Raw genomic sequence first — 16,217 nt, 5'->3', positions numbered from 1 at the left:
TGGGAGTAGCCATCTTGGGCCAGGGAGTGATTTTATGAGCATAAGCCCAGCAAGGTGGCAGAACCAGATAAGAGGAGCCTGGGTCCCTGATGCTGTGAAAACCTACACCAGTATTAGTTACCTGGGAAAGTTAAACTGTTTGAGTGACTGTTTATTTGGGGTTTCATCACTTGCAGGTCACCCGAATTCTAACTGATGCAGGGGCCAAAGAGCTCCGGAGAGAGGAGCAAGAGACTTAGTGGATGGTGGTACGTGTAAGGTTTCACAAAGGACATAATACTGAGTGAAATTCTGCTCAGTAGGGTGGAGGGGAAATTGGCACTGGGTGGCAGTGATTTCACCAGCCCAGCTCTCATGTTACTGAGTCCCTACTGTTTGTTAGGCCCAGCTGAGTCCTGGGGGATAAGGGTGAAGGAGACCTTGTTCCTCCCATTATTGGCTTATGTTATTTTCATAGGGAGGACCTGTGGTTTAAGTTTGGTCCCCCACCCTGCACCTAAACACATATGTACTGTACTCCCCTAGGATATAAATATTTGAAGGACTCATTGAGTGAAGAATTGAGGTTGGGAAGTGGGGCAGTATGGTCACTCTTAGCATGCTGAATGTTCAAGTTCAGTCAGCAGTCTACTACTAATTGCTGAAAGAACATTCAAATGAATGCTCCATCATGTTTCATTTTTATTTTACTAGCTAACAACTCACGCCCAAAACTTAGTGATTAAAACAATGAAAATGTATTATTCCTCATAATTCTGTGGTCTGGGCTCAGCTCAGTTGGAAGGTTCCTCTGCTCCATATGGTATCTACTGGGGCTGGAAATTTTCAAGATGACTTCTTCAACCCCATGTCTGGGTTGAAGGCCTCAGCTGAGGCCTGGTACAACATCTCTCCAGGGTGGCTGGATCTCTTTATCTGATGGTTCCAAAGCAGTTTCCAAGAGAACAAGTCCCGGTTTACAAGTGCTTTAAAACCTCTCCTTGCATCACAAGCTGAATGAACCAAGTCACATGGCTAATCCCAGAATCCGTGCAGGAGGGGACCTCGTAAGATGTGAAAAATCTAGAGATATGGTTCACTGGGGATGCCAGTGTGACAGTCAACAACACATGTTCCAGAGAGAAACTATGAGTTCTTAGCTCTGCCACAGATAGGTAGAGGCATCAACAGCATAAGGAGAGGAGGTGATTACAGAGTATATAGAGCATTTGGAACAAGCTGAAGATCTAAACTTAATCCTGGAACAGCAGCCACAGGGGTTTTTGGTAAAGGAGTGACACTATCAGAATTGAAGGGGGGAGAATCTGGGGGATGTGGTCTAAGCAAGAGAGGAGTTTTGAGCTGGAGGGAGATACTGTGGAGTTGGGGAAGTTATAGGTAAAAGGAAACAAAAGCTTCTCAAGAAGACAGATTGGGACTTGGTGACACCTGGATAGGGGAGTAAAGGGAAGGATGCAGTCATCTTGGGAACCAGGATTCAAGTCACCTGCTCTTCCCTGGGAAAGGAGGGTTCCTGGAAATCCACACATGGTTTAACATCTCCAACCTTTTGTACGTGACATGAACCTCTACCTGAAAAGCTTTCCCTCCAGGCTTAATTGGGAAACAGAAGTAATGTGATTATTACATTAACACAGAAGTCAACATAAAATAGAACAGATACCATGAAGCGCACATACAATAAGTTGGTAAATGCTTTCCAAATTTGCCCATTATTAAACACAAAAGACTGGGATGCCTGGGTGGCTCAGTGGTTGAACATCTGCCTTCAGCTCAGGGCATGATCCTGGGATCCAGGATCGAGTCCCACATCGGGCTCTGCAGGGAGCCTGCTTCTCCCTCTGCTTGTGTCTCTGTCTCTCATGAATAAATAAATCTTAAAAAAAAAAAAAAAACACGAAAGACTAATTCTGTTAAAGTCAAATTATTTGACCACATTCATTTGGATATTTTTATCAAGAGGTACATGTAGGACATAAGAACTGAAGTAGATAAATGCATTTCATGTAAGCAAGATAATCAACTAGAAGGATAAAAATAAGTATTTTAAATTCTGAATTTTACATTCTTATATGCAATTTTCCAATATTATTGCCTGATGGGTAATCATAATCAGATTGATATGTGCACGTTTGTGTATTTACCACCACTCTTGTCACTATTTCATATGATTCCAAGGGGGATGAGTGAATAAATGAATGAACATTGGGTGAGGGATGCCTGGATGGCTCAGCGGTTGAGCTTCTGCCTTTGGCTCAGGGTGTGATCCTGGATCCAGGATTGAGTCCCACATTGGGCTCCGTGCAGGGAGCCTGCTTCTCCCTCTGCCTGTCTCTGCCTCTGTGTGTGTGTGTGTGTGTGTGTGTATGTGTGTGTGTGTCATGAATAAATAAAATCTTAAAAAAAATTGGGTGAAAACATTGTTTACATTTTCTTCCTAGATGAGGGCCTTTGTATTCTGTAGGCAAAACAGAGCATGGATGCCTTGTGGTCAGGCTTATGAACAGAAAGGGGTTGACAGTTGGGAAACTGATTACTGAAATGGTGCTCAAGAGATCCAGTTGGGATTATCAAAAAGAGACAAAATGACTTGAAAGATGGAGGAGAGGATGTTAAAGTAGACAAAGATGTTCAGGAGAAGGATGGTTTTGGTGGCTGTAGATTCATTCAGGTGATGATGTGGAGGAGACATTGGTTCTGTGAATGTGTTGGACCTTCTGCCTGTGCCTGTACAGGATGAAGACCATGCAGCTACTGGCCCAGAGCATGAGCCCCAAACATAGCACATCCAGGGAATGATAACACTGCATACAATTTGAGTTTCTGGCTTTGTCATGCTGAACCAAAGAACAGTTTCCAAAATTGTGATGTTTTTGTTGCTCTGTTTACTGGTGGTATACATAAGAAAAATGGTATTTACCAGCATATGCAGGATCCAGCACAGGGTTATGGAGGTGCTTATGTCCTTGGGAGCTTTCACTATAAGCTCTGTTACCTGGAGTTCCTGGGACTGATGATGATGGTCTGGAAGACACTCCAGAGGCAGGTGATACTGTGGACACAACTGTACAGAAAAGTTTGCATCCAAAATCATAAAGGAAATGTCTCAACCCAAAAGGTATTGAGTGGGGACTCCTTTAGGCAGAATGCCCAAGGAGTTGGCTGAAATCAGGTGCTTGAGGATCAAATCTTTGGACCTTAGCCTGCACCCAATGAAGTAAAGGATTATAAAATGGTAAAGAAGAGAAATTGCCCAGTATTCCAGCCATAATCTGTGATGAGATCATCCCCATTGCCAGATACCCAGCAGTCATCTTGTCAGTTCGCAGTGACTGAGTTTATCTTCTTAACTAAGTTTTCCACAGGTAGAATGTGTAACCTTTAAAGAGCCCTCTTAATGTAAAATCACTTTTGTGAAGGCACTCATGAGAACTTCACGCTTCACAAATTTACGAAGCCAGCGCCACTATGGCTGTAACTAAAAGATGGAGAGAACAGACACAGAAAGGTTAAGTATTTGTCAAAATCTACTGCTTGTGACAGAGCAGGGACTTGAAATGAATTGGGATGTGTCAAAATTCCAGAAATAGCAAATTTAAAACACCCAAATCAACAAATAGTAAGTATTGTGCATATGAGAACTATTCATGAACAAGAAGCTTTCAAATTTAAAACATGAAGATCAGGGGCATGATGTTCCAGGATGGTTTATAACCTGATTACAGTGAATGGTATTATAATGGGGCTTTCTAGATTACAAGAGATTGGTTAAAAGTAATTTTGATTATCAGAGGCATTCATAGGAAATAACCTATATATTGCTTATGTTCATGAAATAGGCTAGGTTTTAAGTTTTTCTTATGTGGCTTAAAAGATTCTGTCTGATCAGGGAATTTTTAAGTCCAGTGTCCATTTTGTATTTAATTTCATAGCTGGTAACAATGCGTTTAACTACCATCCTCTACTAAAAGCTAGTTAGCTGTGTGTGTGTGTGTGTGTGTGTATATATATATGTGTGTGTGTATATATATATGTATATATATGTGTGTGTGTGTGTGATTTTATTTATTCATGAGAGAGAGAAAAAGGCAGAAGCACAGGCAGAGGGAGAAACAGGCTTCATGCAGGAAGCCTGATGCAGGACTCGATCCCGGGTCTCCAGGATCATGCCCTGGGCTGAAGGCGGCGCTAAACCACTGAGCCACCTGGGCTGCCCCAGACTTATATTTAGTTTTGATTTTTACACCTTGTCATTTGACTTTAGATTTTTGTTATTGTAGTGTTGGATGTAGCAAGTTTCCATTTATTTGTAAAGATTTATAGTCCAATATCAATTACGAATAAAGCTTTAGATACCTTAATAAATGTAGATGCACTTCTGGCAACAGGATACTGTAGGAAACTGCTCCATCACAAGTTGTGTATAATGGATGTAAGGCTGGCTAGATATTAGGGTGGCAACAAAAACTTGCTTTTGTATCAACACAAGTATAATGGTACCTATCACAGGAAGTGTTGTATAATCACATACCTTACATTTGGGGACATAAAACACTAATACATGACAATGCTATAGGCTAAAAACTAAATTACTAATTTTAGATAACATATTTACCTATTAATACCTGAATTAAGTAAAATTATTTGCAACAATGCAGTATTTATAAATGATGACAGGGATCCCTGGGTGGCGCAGCTGTTTAGCGCCTGCCTTTGGCCCAGGGCATGATCCTGGAGACCCGGGATCGAATCCCATGTCAGGCTCCCGGTGCATGGAGCCTGCTTCTCCCTTTGCCTATGTCTCTGCCTCTCTGTGTGTGTGTGTGTGACTATCATAAATTAAAATAAATAAATAAATATATATATATAAATGATGACATATATGCAAAATGGCATTGTGTAAGGCATGAAATTTTGTGCATTTTATGAGTTGATAAAGATTTTTGGATTGTCATGAGAATATAAATAGTACTTTTTTTTTTTAACATCAGTTTTAGTCTCAGCAAAATTGAGTGGAGGCTACAGCAATTTCCCATATACTCACTGTCAAAATCCCACACCAGAGTGTTACCTTTGTTACAATTGATGAAAATATTTTCAAACGGGGAAACAAGATGATATGAGCCAGACAGTTGTGTGAAATACATAATTATGGTAACTCTTCCTTTAATTTTCCTCCCCTAAATTTAAGGGTAAAAATAGCCTCAATATAATCAGACTGTAGTGTTTTCAAGAGACAATTAGGATCTCCATAAATTATCTTCAGAGTTAGAGAAAACCTTTCCATTCAAGCCATTACCATTTGGATACACTTTCTACACAGGGACAGGTGAGTCCTGTAAATTCATCTTACTCTTTATAAGGTGTTAAGGGAGTTATAAGGTTTATAAAGAGGTGTTATAGGTATACTTCTAGTAATCCTGAAATTTTGGTCTAAGATCACTTTAAAGTAGGCTGAACAGCAGACTGATCTTACCACTACATCCATAAGCACCTTAAAAATCAGGTTTTATTCCTTGCATTAAACACCAGCAATCACTGTCAGAGAGGATTATATTACATTGTATTAGAATCCATCAGGTAGGGTCTAGGACTCCCATCTCTCTACTAGTTCACCCTGTTCCTCAGGAATTAATTCTTCCTGTGTGCCTTGGCACTGGACCAGATTCAAAACCAGAGAATGCCTTTTTTTTTTTCTGATATGAACACTTATGCCAAATCCCGATCTGCCTCCTTCCCTTAAAGACTCTGCCTCTCAGAGTGAAATAGAAAATACTTTCCTGCTGCCAGGAGAGTGGGCTCTGTAGTGGCCACTATGGGCAGAACATAGGTAGCTAGAATCTGACATGGGGGTCTTGATTCTGTGAAGTTACCTCCCTTGGAACTGCGCTTGTCATTTCATCTGCAGTGTAGGCTTTGGGAGTTGAGACTATTTCAGAAAACTTTTTCCTGTTGGTAATTACCAAAAACAATTAGAAGTTTCTAGTTAGCATCTCCTAAGAGAGTATTAGAATGATTTTGAGAGACTCTTTTCCATTATCCCTGGAGGCAAACAGTCTCACACAGGGGACAGTGGGAAATGCTGAGGTCTGCCATATGAAGGACTGGCAGTGATTATGTTTGTCTCAGTGGGCTCTTTGCTTCCTCTCTCTAGAAGTTTCCCCAATGTCTAGTTCTTTCCCAGTCTTCATTCCCCTGAGCTGAACCATAATTTAAGTAATTAGCAAAGAAATGGAATAAGACAAAATACTTAGGAAGAGTTTTCAAAGATGCAAATAGATGGAAGAATATGATGGCAACAATTGACAATCAGAAATAATTGAACTCAGCACACATCAGGTTCAACTACTTTGAACCCATTCACACAATTCAATGCCAATTATTAATGGAAATTTTTGTAGGAAAATATACTTTAACATTGTTGACCTCCCTCTAATGATAGGAAGTAGAACAGTAGCCACAGAAGAAAGAGAACATTCGGGATCCCTGGGTGGCGCAGCGGTTTGGCGCCTGTCTTTGGCCCAGGGCGCGATCCTGGAGACCCGGGATCGAATCCCACATCGGGCTCCCGGTGCATGGAGCCTGCTTCTCCCTCTGCCTGTGCCTCTGCCTCTCTCTCTCTGTGACTATCATTAAAAAAAAAAAAAAACCATTTAAAAAAAAAAAAAAAAGAGAACATTCTAAAAGAGCCCCTCACAGAGCCCATCACAAAAGCACTGGGATCAGATGGTTTAACAGGTAGATTCTACAATTCCTGAAACTATCAGAAAAGCCAGTGCTACTTACCTAATTCCAGAGAAGAAAATGGTTACTAATTCTCCATACTTATTTTGGCTAAATTTGCTGTGTGAGCACTTGACACTTTGGTAATTAAGAAACATAAATTCAAGACAGCCCAGGTGGCTCGGCAGTTTAGCGTCATCTTCGGTCCAGGGTGTGGTCCTGGAGCCTGCTTTCTCTCTCTCTCTCTCTCTCTCTCTCTCTCTCTCTCTCTCTCTCCATGAATAAGTAAAATATTTTAAAAAAATAAATTCAAAGTTCAAGTTGATTCTTTGATTTTTTCCTACAAACAAATCCACAGTTTGATCCAGATTCACTAACCAGTCACCCCCAATGTTCAAGTCAGGGTTTAGAGCTACAATGGTGGGCAATTCAGATGGCTCATATACACAAATTCATTTACACATTTATGCAGAGAGACAAATGCATGCACACAGTGAAATACTCATGCACTCACTGTGACACCGTCTTAGTTGCACACAAACATCCTGAAACACCACGCACAAGTTTACACTTATTTATAAACAGATAATGACATTCACACAACTTCACAGTTCCTCCTTTTCATGAAACCACACACAGTCACCAGGTTTGTGTGAATCTCAATAGTATCTTCTTACACAGAAGAATAGTTATATCTCCATACTTTTGGATGCCTAAGAAGGAGCCTTCTCCTCCCCCTTTATGATCCTAATCCTGTAAGAGCGTACAAAGGCAGTATTTATAATAAGTTGGGATGTGTGGTGGGAATGTTAGGGTGTGTGAGGGAGTGGCAGTGCGTAGGTATGTGACAGAGCAGGTGAGAGGCACAGGGAAAGCAGGAACCAGGGACAAGATGGTTGTTCACTGGTTCTGGGATGAGGGGACAGGAGCGCAGGAGAAGAAAGAAGGCAGAGGGGGAAAAAGATAAGTGTGCTCAGTGTCACAAGGAGCATTGCCACGTTTGAGGGTACAAGGAGACAAAGCGCTGGGAAGTGAAGAGGGTGAGGCATACTGGGATCTGGAGAAAGACATCGTTTCATGGAAATGAAGGGGGGTAATGGGTATAGGCACTTTGCAGGGAAGATATTCATGGTTTGTGTTTGGTGAAATTCACAGGAGACAAGGGCTTCGAGGGGTTAAAATCATGGTGGGAGAGGAGGAAGGGGAGAATGTGTGTGGTAGGCAGACTTTGAAGGAAGGTAGTGTGGTCCAAGACAGTGTCAGAAGAGGAGAGGGAGGAGAGTCTCCTGGAGGAGACCATGAGCCTGAGGGGAGAGGCAAAAGAGGCATAGGGCAGTGAGGGATCCAGGGAAGGTGATAGGCAGTGGGGGAGCTAGAGAGCCAGGAGAAGGGGTCAGGGGTGATGGGGTAGGGCATGTGGGTGCAGAATGGGTTTGTGTAGGAGTTGAGGCTGAGGGAGTGGATGGTGTGGAATGTAGAGGACTCGGAACGGGGAGATACTGGAATTGGGAGTGGATGTTCAGCAACATGAAGGATGCAGATGGTGTGGTTTGAGGAGGTGATAGAAGGTGAGGAGGGTTGCACTCAAGTCCCTAGAGTAATGGTCTTGTAGGGACAGATGTCAGAAAGATGATGGGAAGGAGGTTGGGGTACAATGCAGATGTCTAACAGGATTGCATGTGGATGAGGGGTGTGTGGCGGTTTAGCAGGTAGTTTGGGCTCCTGGGGTGGGGATGTGGAGGATGCCAATAGAAGAGGGATGTGTGATGGGCACCTTGGTGGCTCAGTTGGTTAAATGTCTGCCTTCAGCTCAGGTCATGATCCCAGGGTTCTGGGATGGAGTCCCACTTCCAGCTCTCTGCTCAGCAGGGAGTCTGTTTCTCCCTCTGTCCCTCCCCCTTGCTCATGCTCTCTCTCTCTCTCTCTCAAATAAATAAAATCTTTTTTTAAAAAGAGGGGTGTATGGTAAGGTAGAGGATCAATGGAGATGGGAGGGATGGATGACACAGGGCAGATTGGAGGCCACTGTTTTACCCCCATTTATTCCCAATTTATAGTCCAATTACAAGCGTCATGTACAGTTTCTAACTTCAGCTTAGGAGGCAAACTTTTGCTCATGTAAAATTTCTTCCATATCATGAAATAGAAATTAAAATATGAGAGGAAAAAATGCAGTTTGGGGTAGCAGTACAACAGTTCATTGGGAAATCAGATGTAGGACGTGGCCTGGATGGGTCAGGTTGGAGAGGCTATTGACTGGTATCTAGCCAGTTGGAAGTGTTGAGAAGAACTGTCCTGTCCCAAGCTCTGTGTATATGTGTGTTGTGGTATTTCTAAGGTCTAACACTTTATTTTAAGCTACATGAGCTTTCATGAGCTTTTTTTTAAATTATTTTATTTTATTTTATTTTATTTTATTTATTTATGATAGGCACAAAGTGAGAGAGAGAGAGAGAGAGAGAGAGGCAGAGACATAGACAGAGGGAGAAGCAGGCTCCATGCACCGGGAGCCCGACGTGGGATTTGATCCCGGGTGTCCAGGATCGCGCCCTGGGCCAAAGGCAGGTGCTAAACCGCTGCGCCACCCAGGGATCCCATTTCATGAGCTTTTATTTGTAAACTTTACTGTAAGAAAATAAGACAACTAAAAATTGTAGGGACCTTTTTCTCATTGTTTTTTCCTTCTGAGAAACCATCACAAGTGGTAACCAGTGGTAAAAGAGTTGTAGGTACATTCTTAATTTTTAAAAAACAATAGGCATTTTTTCCAACCCTGGATATAATAGAGACTGGGTGGTTATGTTGTATAGTACATGATAAAAGGGATTTTGTAGGTGCAGTTAAGATTACTAATCAGATGATCTCCAAAGAGAGAGATTGTCCTGGCTTATTGGGTGGATCCAGTGTAATGGAATGAAAGTACTTAAAAGAGAAAGAAGCCAGAGAGATGGAATAGAAGAGAAAATTAGTTGAAGCATGAGGATTGAACACACACGGTTGCTGGCATTGAAAGTAGAGTGTAGGTGGACACACACACAAACGCTCAGGAGGAAATGAATTCTGCAAACGACCTAAAAGATTCTGAAAGTGGATCCTTCCCCAGCATCTCAAGAATACAACCCAAACTGGTAACCCCTTAATGTTGACTTGTGACACCCTAATCAGGTTGCTCAGCCAGATCCCACAGATTTCTGATCTAAGATCTGCAAGAAAATAAATAGGTTTATGAAAACATCACATCTGCTTTGAACTTGTATAAGTTCTATTTGTCAGTTATACCTGAACAAAGCTGGGAGGGGGAGAAGAAAATAGATGTGATAAGATGCTTAAGTTTGGGGACACCTGGGTGGCTCAGTGGTTGAGCGTTTGCCTTTGGCTCAGGGTGTGATCCTGGAGTCCCAGGATTGAGTCCCTCGTAGGGCTCTCCACGTGGAGCCTGCTTCTCCTCCCTCTGCCTGTGTCTCTGCCTCTCTCTCATTGTGTCTCTTGTGAATAAATAAAATCTTTTTTTAAAAAAATGCTTAAGTTTGTGGTAAATTGTTATATCAGTAATATAAAAGTAATACACATGGGAACAATTTTAATGGTAAAATATTTAAGCAATAGAGTAAAAATATTCCTGAATTACCCATGATCTCCAGGTGTAACATTTTCTTTTATCACTGAGCTGTACCCTCCTTCTTACGAAGTTTCAGAACATGTCTGAACTTGTATCAAAATCACACTGCACACACACACACACACACACACACACACACCATATTCTGTTTGGGTCAATATCTCCATGGTAGAAAAGTAATGAAAAAAAAAAAAAAAAAAAAAAGGGATCCCTGGGTGGCGCAGCGGTTTGGCGCCTGCCTTTGGCCCAGGGCGCGATCCTGGAGATCCGGGATCGAATCCCACGTCAGGCTCCCGGTACATGGAGCCTGCTTCTCCCTCTGCCTGTGTCTCTGCCTCTCTCTCTCTCTCTCTCTCTCTCTCTGTGACTATCATAAAATAAAATAAAAATGTAAAAAAAAAATTAAAAAAAAAAGTAATGTTTTTCAAATTGTATAAAAAGAGGTATGGCAGGGGCGCCTGGCTGGCACAGTTGAAAGAGTAGATGACTCTCCATCCTCAGGGTCATGAGTTTAAGTGCCACATTGAGTGTAGAGATTACTAAAAAAATAAATAAACCAAAGAAATGGTACGGCATTTTAGAAGGAAGAGAGGGCACAGCATCCATCCTGGGACTCAGCACTTACCTGAGAAAGACATTCCCTTTTCTCCTCTTGCCCTCTTTTTCATTTCATTTCTTGAAAAATCACAGCTGCATTTTGAAACTAACTATGCCTTGTATATGGAGTTAACATACAGTCCAAATCATAGCATCTGTTTGAATTGTGTTTCCCCAAATTCATATTTTGAAGTCCTAACCCCTGGTACCTCAGAATGTATTTGGAAATAAGGTCATAGTAGGTATATCTCCATGTCCTCAATCTTCATGCTGCCTCTCTTCCCACCTCTCTAGCCCCCAAGACCTGCACCTCACAACCCCTCATATCTTTATCCATCCCCTAGTCTTCCATCTCTTGACTTGCCCCTGCCTCATCCTTCCTTCCACTTTTCTCTCCAACCCTTCCAGAGAGCTCAACCCAATATTCCTTGCCTCCTATCACCTCCATATCTGCCTTCCTCCTCGAGCTATATTTGCCCCCATCCCAGTGACCTCAGTCTATTTTCTGTGTCCTCTATGGTGCATCCCTCAAAATTTCAGCTGTGAAACATGGGGCACTCTCAGCTCTCTGTGTACCCCATACAAACCCCACATCTGTCCTTAGCTTCCTCATGCCCACTATCTCCCCATGCAAGGATTTCATCACCCACCCATTTTTCCTGAGCCCATTACCCCCCATGCAAGGCTCCAGTTTTCCTTCGACCCTCTATTTCTCTCTTGGACCACAGCCACAGCCATACCCTGACAATACACTATAGTTTGTTTTGTGTTGTAGATGTCTTGACCTAGTTTTGGGGCCCTGGCTAGTGGATGGTCAGTCTCCTCTCTTAAGCAGCTGACCACGTCTACACTTCTGCCACTTCCCTAACTGGGGTCTCCCACACTGGGCCATTTTGTAGCAGCTGTGCCCACCCAGGGTCAGGTACCAGACAACTAGGGACAGCCTTCTAGTTTGGAACCTGTAAGATGATTTAAATTAGCCAATGCAAAGGGTGCCCTCTAACCCTAACTAACCCCATATCACTTGCCATGCAGAAGCTGTCCCTACAGCCTCAGCTTACGGTTACCTGTTCCTAGGTGGCAGTCCCCTGTGTAGCCTGTCTGTCCTTCCCTTGTGCAGAGCCATAAGTAATATAGAGTTCTGCCTTCAATTTTTGTGTGCGTGTTACTCTTTGATCCCATCAAATGAGTCTTTAAATCTTATATAACAGAGACCTCTCCTCCCCTGTGTTCTTTACCTCTGTGGACATGAACTTGCCTGTGCCTTTTGCCCAGCCCTGCCTCATTCCTCTACACTGTCCCCTCCCAGATATCCCCTTTGTCTCCATGATTGCTGTAGCCCTTAGCACACAGAGCCCAATATGTGTTCCACCTTCACTGCTTTGCACACTTACCCTCTGTGTGCCCTCAGATACTTCGATGCACTTTAGGTGCACACCACCTCTGAACCCCTGTGTGTATGTGCCCTCTCCTTTCGCACTCTGTATCCCCCAAACCCTATCATCATGAACCCTGCCATCTTACCCTTCTGTCCCCTGTCCCTCTGTCCTCTCCATCACCACCATACTCAGTCACACTCACTCTCCAACTTCATCTCATATGGCAGAGCTCATAGAACTTTTTCTAATTTTTAAAATTGTAGCAAATCTAAATGTAACATAAATTTTACCATCTCAGCTGTTTTAAGTGTACAATTCAGTGGGTAGGTATATTTATATTTTTTTATGCAACCTTATCACCACTGTCCATCCCCAGAACTCTTTTCATCTTGCAGTTCCGAAACACTATACCCATTAAACACAAATTCCCCATCTCTCCTCCCCCCAGGACCCTGGGACCCACCATTCTACTTTCTCTATGATTTTCTATTGTAAGCACCTCATATAAGTGGGATCATACAGGATTTTTCTTCTTTTGACTGGCTCATTTTACTTATCGTAATATCCTCAATGTTGTAGCCTATGACAGGATGTCCTTTTTAAGGCTGAACAGTATTCCACTGTTTGCTTATCCATTCATCTGGTGTTGGACATTTGGGTCACTTACATGTTTTAGCTATTCTGAATAATGCTATGAACATGAGTGCACAAATACCTCTTCAAGACCATGCTTCCAATCCTTTTCAATACATACCTGGAAGTGGGATTGCAGGATCCTGTGGTAATTCTATTTTTAATATTTTATGGAATATTAAAGTTTTCTACAATGGCTGTTATTTTTTTTAATTATTATTTTTTTGAGAGAGAAAGCGTGTGCGTGCAAGCTGGTGGAGGGGCAGAGGGAGAGAATCTCAAGCCGACTTCCCCTGACCACGGAGGCCCCTCAAGGGCTTGATCTCAGGACCCTGAGACCCTGACCTGAGCCAGAACCAAGAGTCAGACTCTTAACGGACTGTGCCACCCAGGCGCCCCTAGTGGCTGTTATTTTTATTCCTACTGTTCCAGCAGAAGGGTTCCAATTTCTCCACATCCTTGCTGTCCTTGCTATTTTCTGATTTTGTTTGTTGTATAATAGTCATGCTAATGAATGTGAGGTGGTATTGCATTGTGGTCTAAATGTAAGACCTAAAGCAATAAAATTCTTAGAAGAAAACATTGGTCAAAATCTTCATGACATTAGATTTGACAATGATTTTTTGGGTGTGACACCAAAGGAACAAGTGACAAAAGGAAACATAAAAAAAAGCAGACTAGGGATCCCTGGGTGGCGCAGCGGTTTGGCGCCTGCCTTTGGCCCAGGGCGCGATCCTGGAGATCCGGGATCGAATCCCACGTCAGGCTCCCGGTACATGGAGCCTGCTTCTCCCTCTGCCTGTGTCTCTGCCTCTCTCTCTCTCTGTATGACTATCATAAGTAAATAAAATTTAAAAAAAAAGCAGACTACATGAAAATTGAAAACTTTTGAGCATCAAAAGTCACTATCAATGAAGTGAAAGGGCCACCAACAAAATGGGAATCGATATTTATAATTCATATATCTGTTAAGGGTTGTATACAGAATATAAAGAGAACTCTACTGAACAGTATAAAAGGGGGGGAACCCAATTTAGTAATTGGCAAACAAACGATTTGAACAGACATTTCTCCAAAGATATACATACAAATGACCATTAAGCACATGAAACATCACAATTCATTAGGGAAATGCAAATCAAAACCACAATGCGATACCACCTCACATTCATTAGTATGACTACTATACAACAAACAAACAAAACCAGAAAATAGCAAGGACAGCAAGGATGTGGAGAAATTGGAACCCTTCTGCTGGAACAGTAGGAATAAAAATAACAGCCACTAGGGGCGCCTGGGTGGCGCAGTCCGTTCAGAGTCTGACTCTTGGTTCTGGCTCAGGTCAGGGTCTCAGGGCCCTGAGATCAAGCCCTTGAGGGGCCTCCGTGGTCAGGGGAAGTCGGCTTGAGATTCTCTCCCTCTTGGGTTAATTTTTGCATGTGGTGTTAGGAAAGGGTCCAACTTCATGCTTTTTCCTGTGGATTCAGCCCTTCCTTCTTTTTCAATGACATTACACCTACAGGAGAAATGTCAGTTCTGAGACGAGGTGAGATCACAGATTGACAAACTTTTCTCTGAGTCTAGCTGCCTCCCGCCCACATGTACTGGCTGTCCTATTGGCTAGTATCTTGTTGAGAATTTTTGCATCCATGTTCATCAGGGATATTGGTCTATAATTCTCCTTTTTGGTGGGGTCTTTGTCTGGTTTTGGAATTAAGGTGATGCTGGCCTCCTAGAACGAATTTGGAAGTACTCCATCTCTTGGGATCCCTGGGTGGCGCAGCGGTTTGGCGCCTGCCTTTGGCCCAGGGCGCGATCCTGGAGACCTGGGATCGAATCCCACATCGGGCTCCCGGTGCATGGAGCCTGCTTCTCCCTCTGCCTGTGTCTCTGCCTCTCTCTCTCTCTCTCTCTCTCTGTGACTATCATAAATAAACTTTAAAAAAAATGTACATGTTAAAAAAAAAAGGAAGTACTCCATCTCTTTCTGTATTTCCAAACAGCTTAAGTAGAATATGTATGGTTTCTTCTTTAAACGTTTGATAGAATTCCCCAGGGAAGCCATCTGGCCCTGGACTTTTGTGTCTTGGGAGGTTTTTGATGACTGCTTCAATTTCCTCCCTGGTTATTGGCCTGTTCGGGTTTTCTATTTCTTCCTGTTCCAGTTTTGGTAATTTGTGGCTTTCCAGAAATGCGTCCATTTCTTCTAGATTGCCTAATTTATTGGTGTATAGCTGTTCATGTTTTTAAAATCGTTTGTATTTGGTGTTGGTAGTGATCTCTCCGTTCTCATTCATGATTTTATTAATTTGAGTCCACTCTCTCTTCTTTTTAATAAGGCTGGCTAATAGTTTATCTATCTTATTAATTCTTTCAAAGAACCAACTCCTGGTTCTGTTGATCTGTTTCACAGTTCTTCTGGTCTCGATTTCGTTGAGTTCTGCTCGAATCTTTATTAACTGTCTTCTTCTGCTGGGTGTAGGATCTATTTGCTGTTTTTTTCTCTAGCTCCTTTAGGTGTAAGGTTAGCTTTTGTATTTGAGTTCTTTCTAGTTTTTGGATGGATGCTTGTATTGCGATGTATTTCCCCCTCAGGACTGCTTTTGCTGCATCCCAAAGATTTTGAACGGTTGTATCTTCATTCTCATTAGTTTCCATAGATACCACCTCACACCAGTGAGAATGGGGAAAATTAACAAGGCAGGAAACCACAAATGTTGGAGAGAATGCGGAGTAAAGGGAACCCTCTTACACTGTTGGTGGGAATGTGAAATGGTGCAGCCACTCTGGAAAACTGGGTGGAGGTTCCTCAAAGAGTTAAAAATAGACCTGCCCTACGACCCAGCAATTGCACTGCTGGGGATTTACCCCAAAGATACAGATGCAATGAAACGCTGGGACACCTGCACCCCGATGTTTCTAGCAGCAATGTCCACAATAGGCAAACTGGAAGGAGCCTCGGTGTCCATCGAAAGATGAATGGATAAAGAAGATGTGGTTCATGTATACAATGGAATATTAGCCATTAGAAACGACAAATACCCACCATTTGCTTCAACGTGGATGGAACTGGAGGGTGTTATGCTGAGTGAAGTAAGTCAATCGGAGAAGGACAAACAGTGTATGTTCTCATTCATTTGGGGAATATAAATAATAGTGAAAGGGAATATAAGGGAAGGGAGAAGAAATGTGTGGGAAATATCAGGGAGGGAGACAGAACATGAAGACTCCTAACTCTGGGAAATGAACTAGGGGTGGTGGAAGGG

At 42.6% G+C, this 16,217-nt stretch overlaps 1 protein-coding gene and 1 pseudogene across 1 annotated transcript in view; one reads left to right on the top strand and one right to left on the bottom strand.

Annotated features, from left to right (window-relative positions):
• PPP2R1A (protein phosphatase 2 scaffold subunit Aalpha) overlaps positions 1-753 on the top strand; it is a 39,729-nt gene extending 38,976 nt beyond the window's left edge. The window contains exon 15 of the mRNA XM_038527958.1: positions 177-753. Within this exon, the coding sequence (XP_038383886.1) occupies positions 177-196 (20 nt within the window). The 3' untranslated portion in view covers positions 197-753. The remainder of the gene's footprint in view (positions 1-176) is intronic.
• A 203-nt stretch (positions 754-956) lies between these two features.
• Positions 957-3,950, bottom strand: LOC119870300 (annotated as a pseudogene).
• Positions 3,951-16,217: the final 12,267 nt, after the last annotated feature.

This window comes from Canis lupus, chromosome 1, assembly GCF_011100685.1.
Source record: "Canis lupus familiaris isolate Mischka breed German Shepherd chromosome 1, alternate assembly UU_Cfam_GSD_1.0, whole genome shotgun sequence".
In the NCBI taxonomy this organism is placed as follows: domain Eukaryota; kingdom Metazoa; phylum Chordata; class Mammalia; order Carnivora; family Canidae; genus Canis; species Canis lupus.
This window is presented reverse-complemented; position numbering and strand designations above follow the sequence as displayed.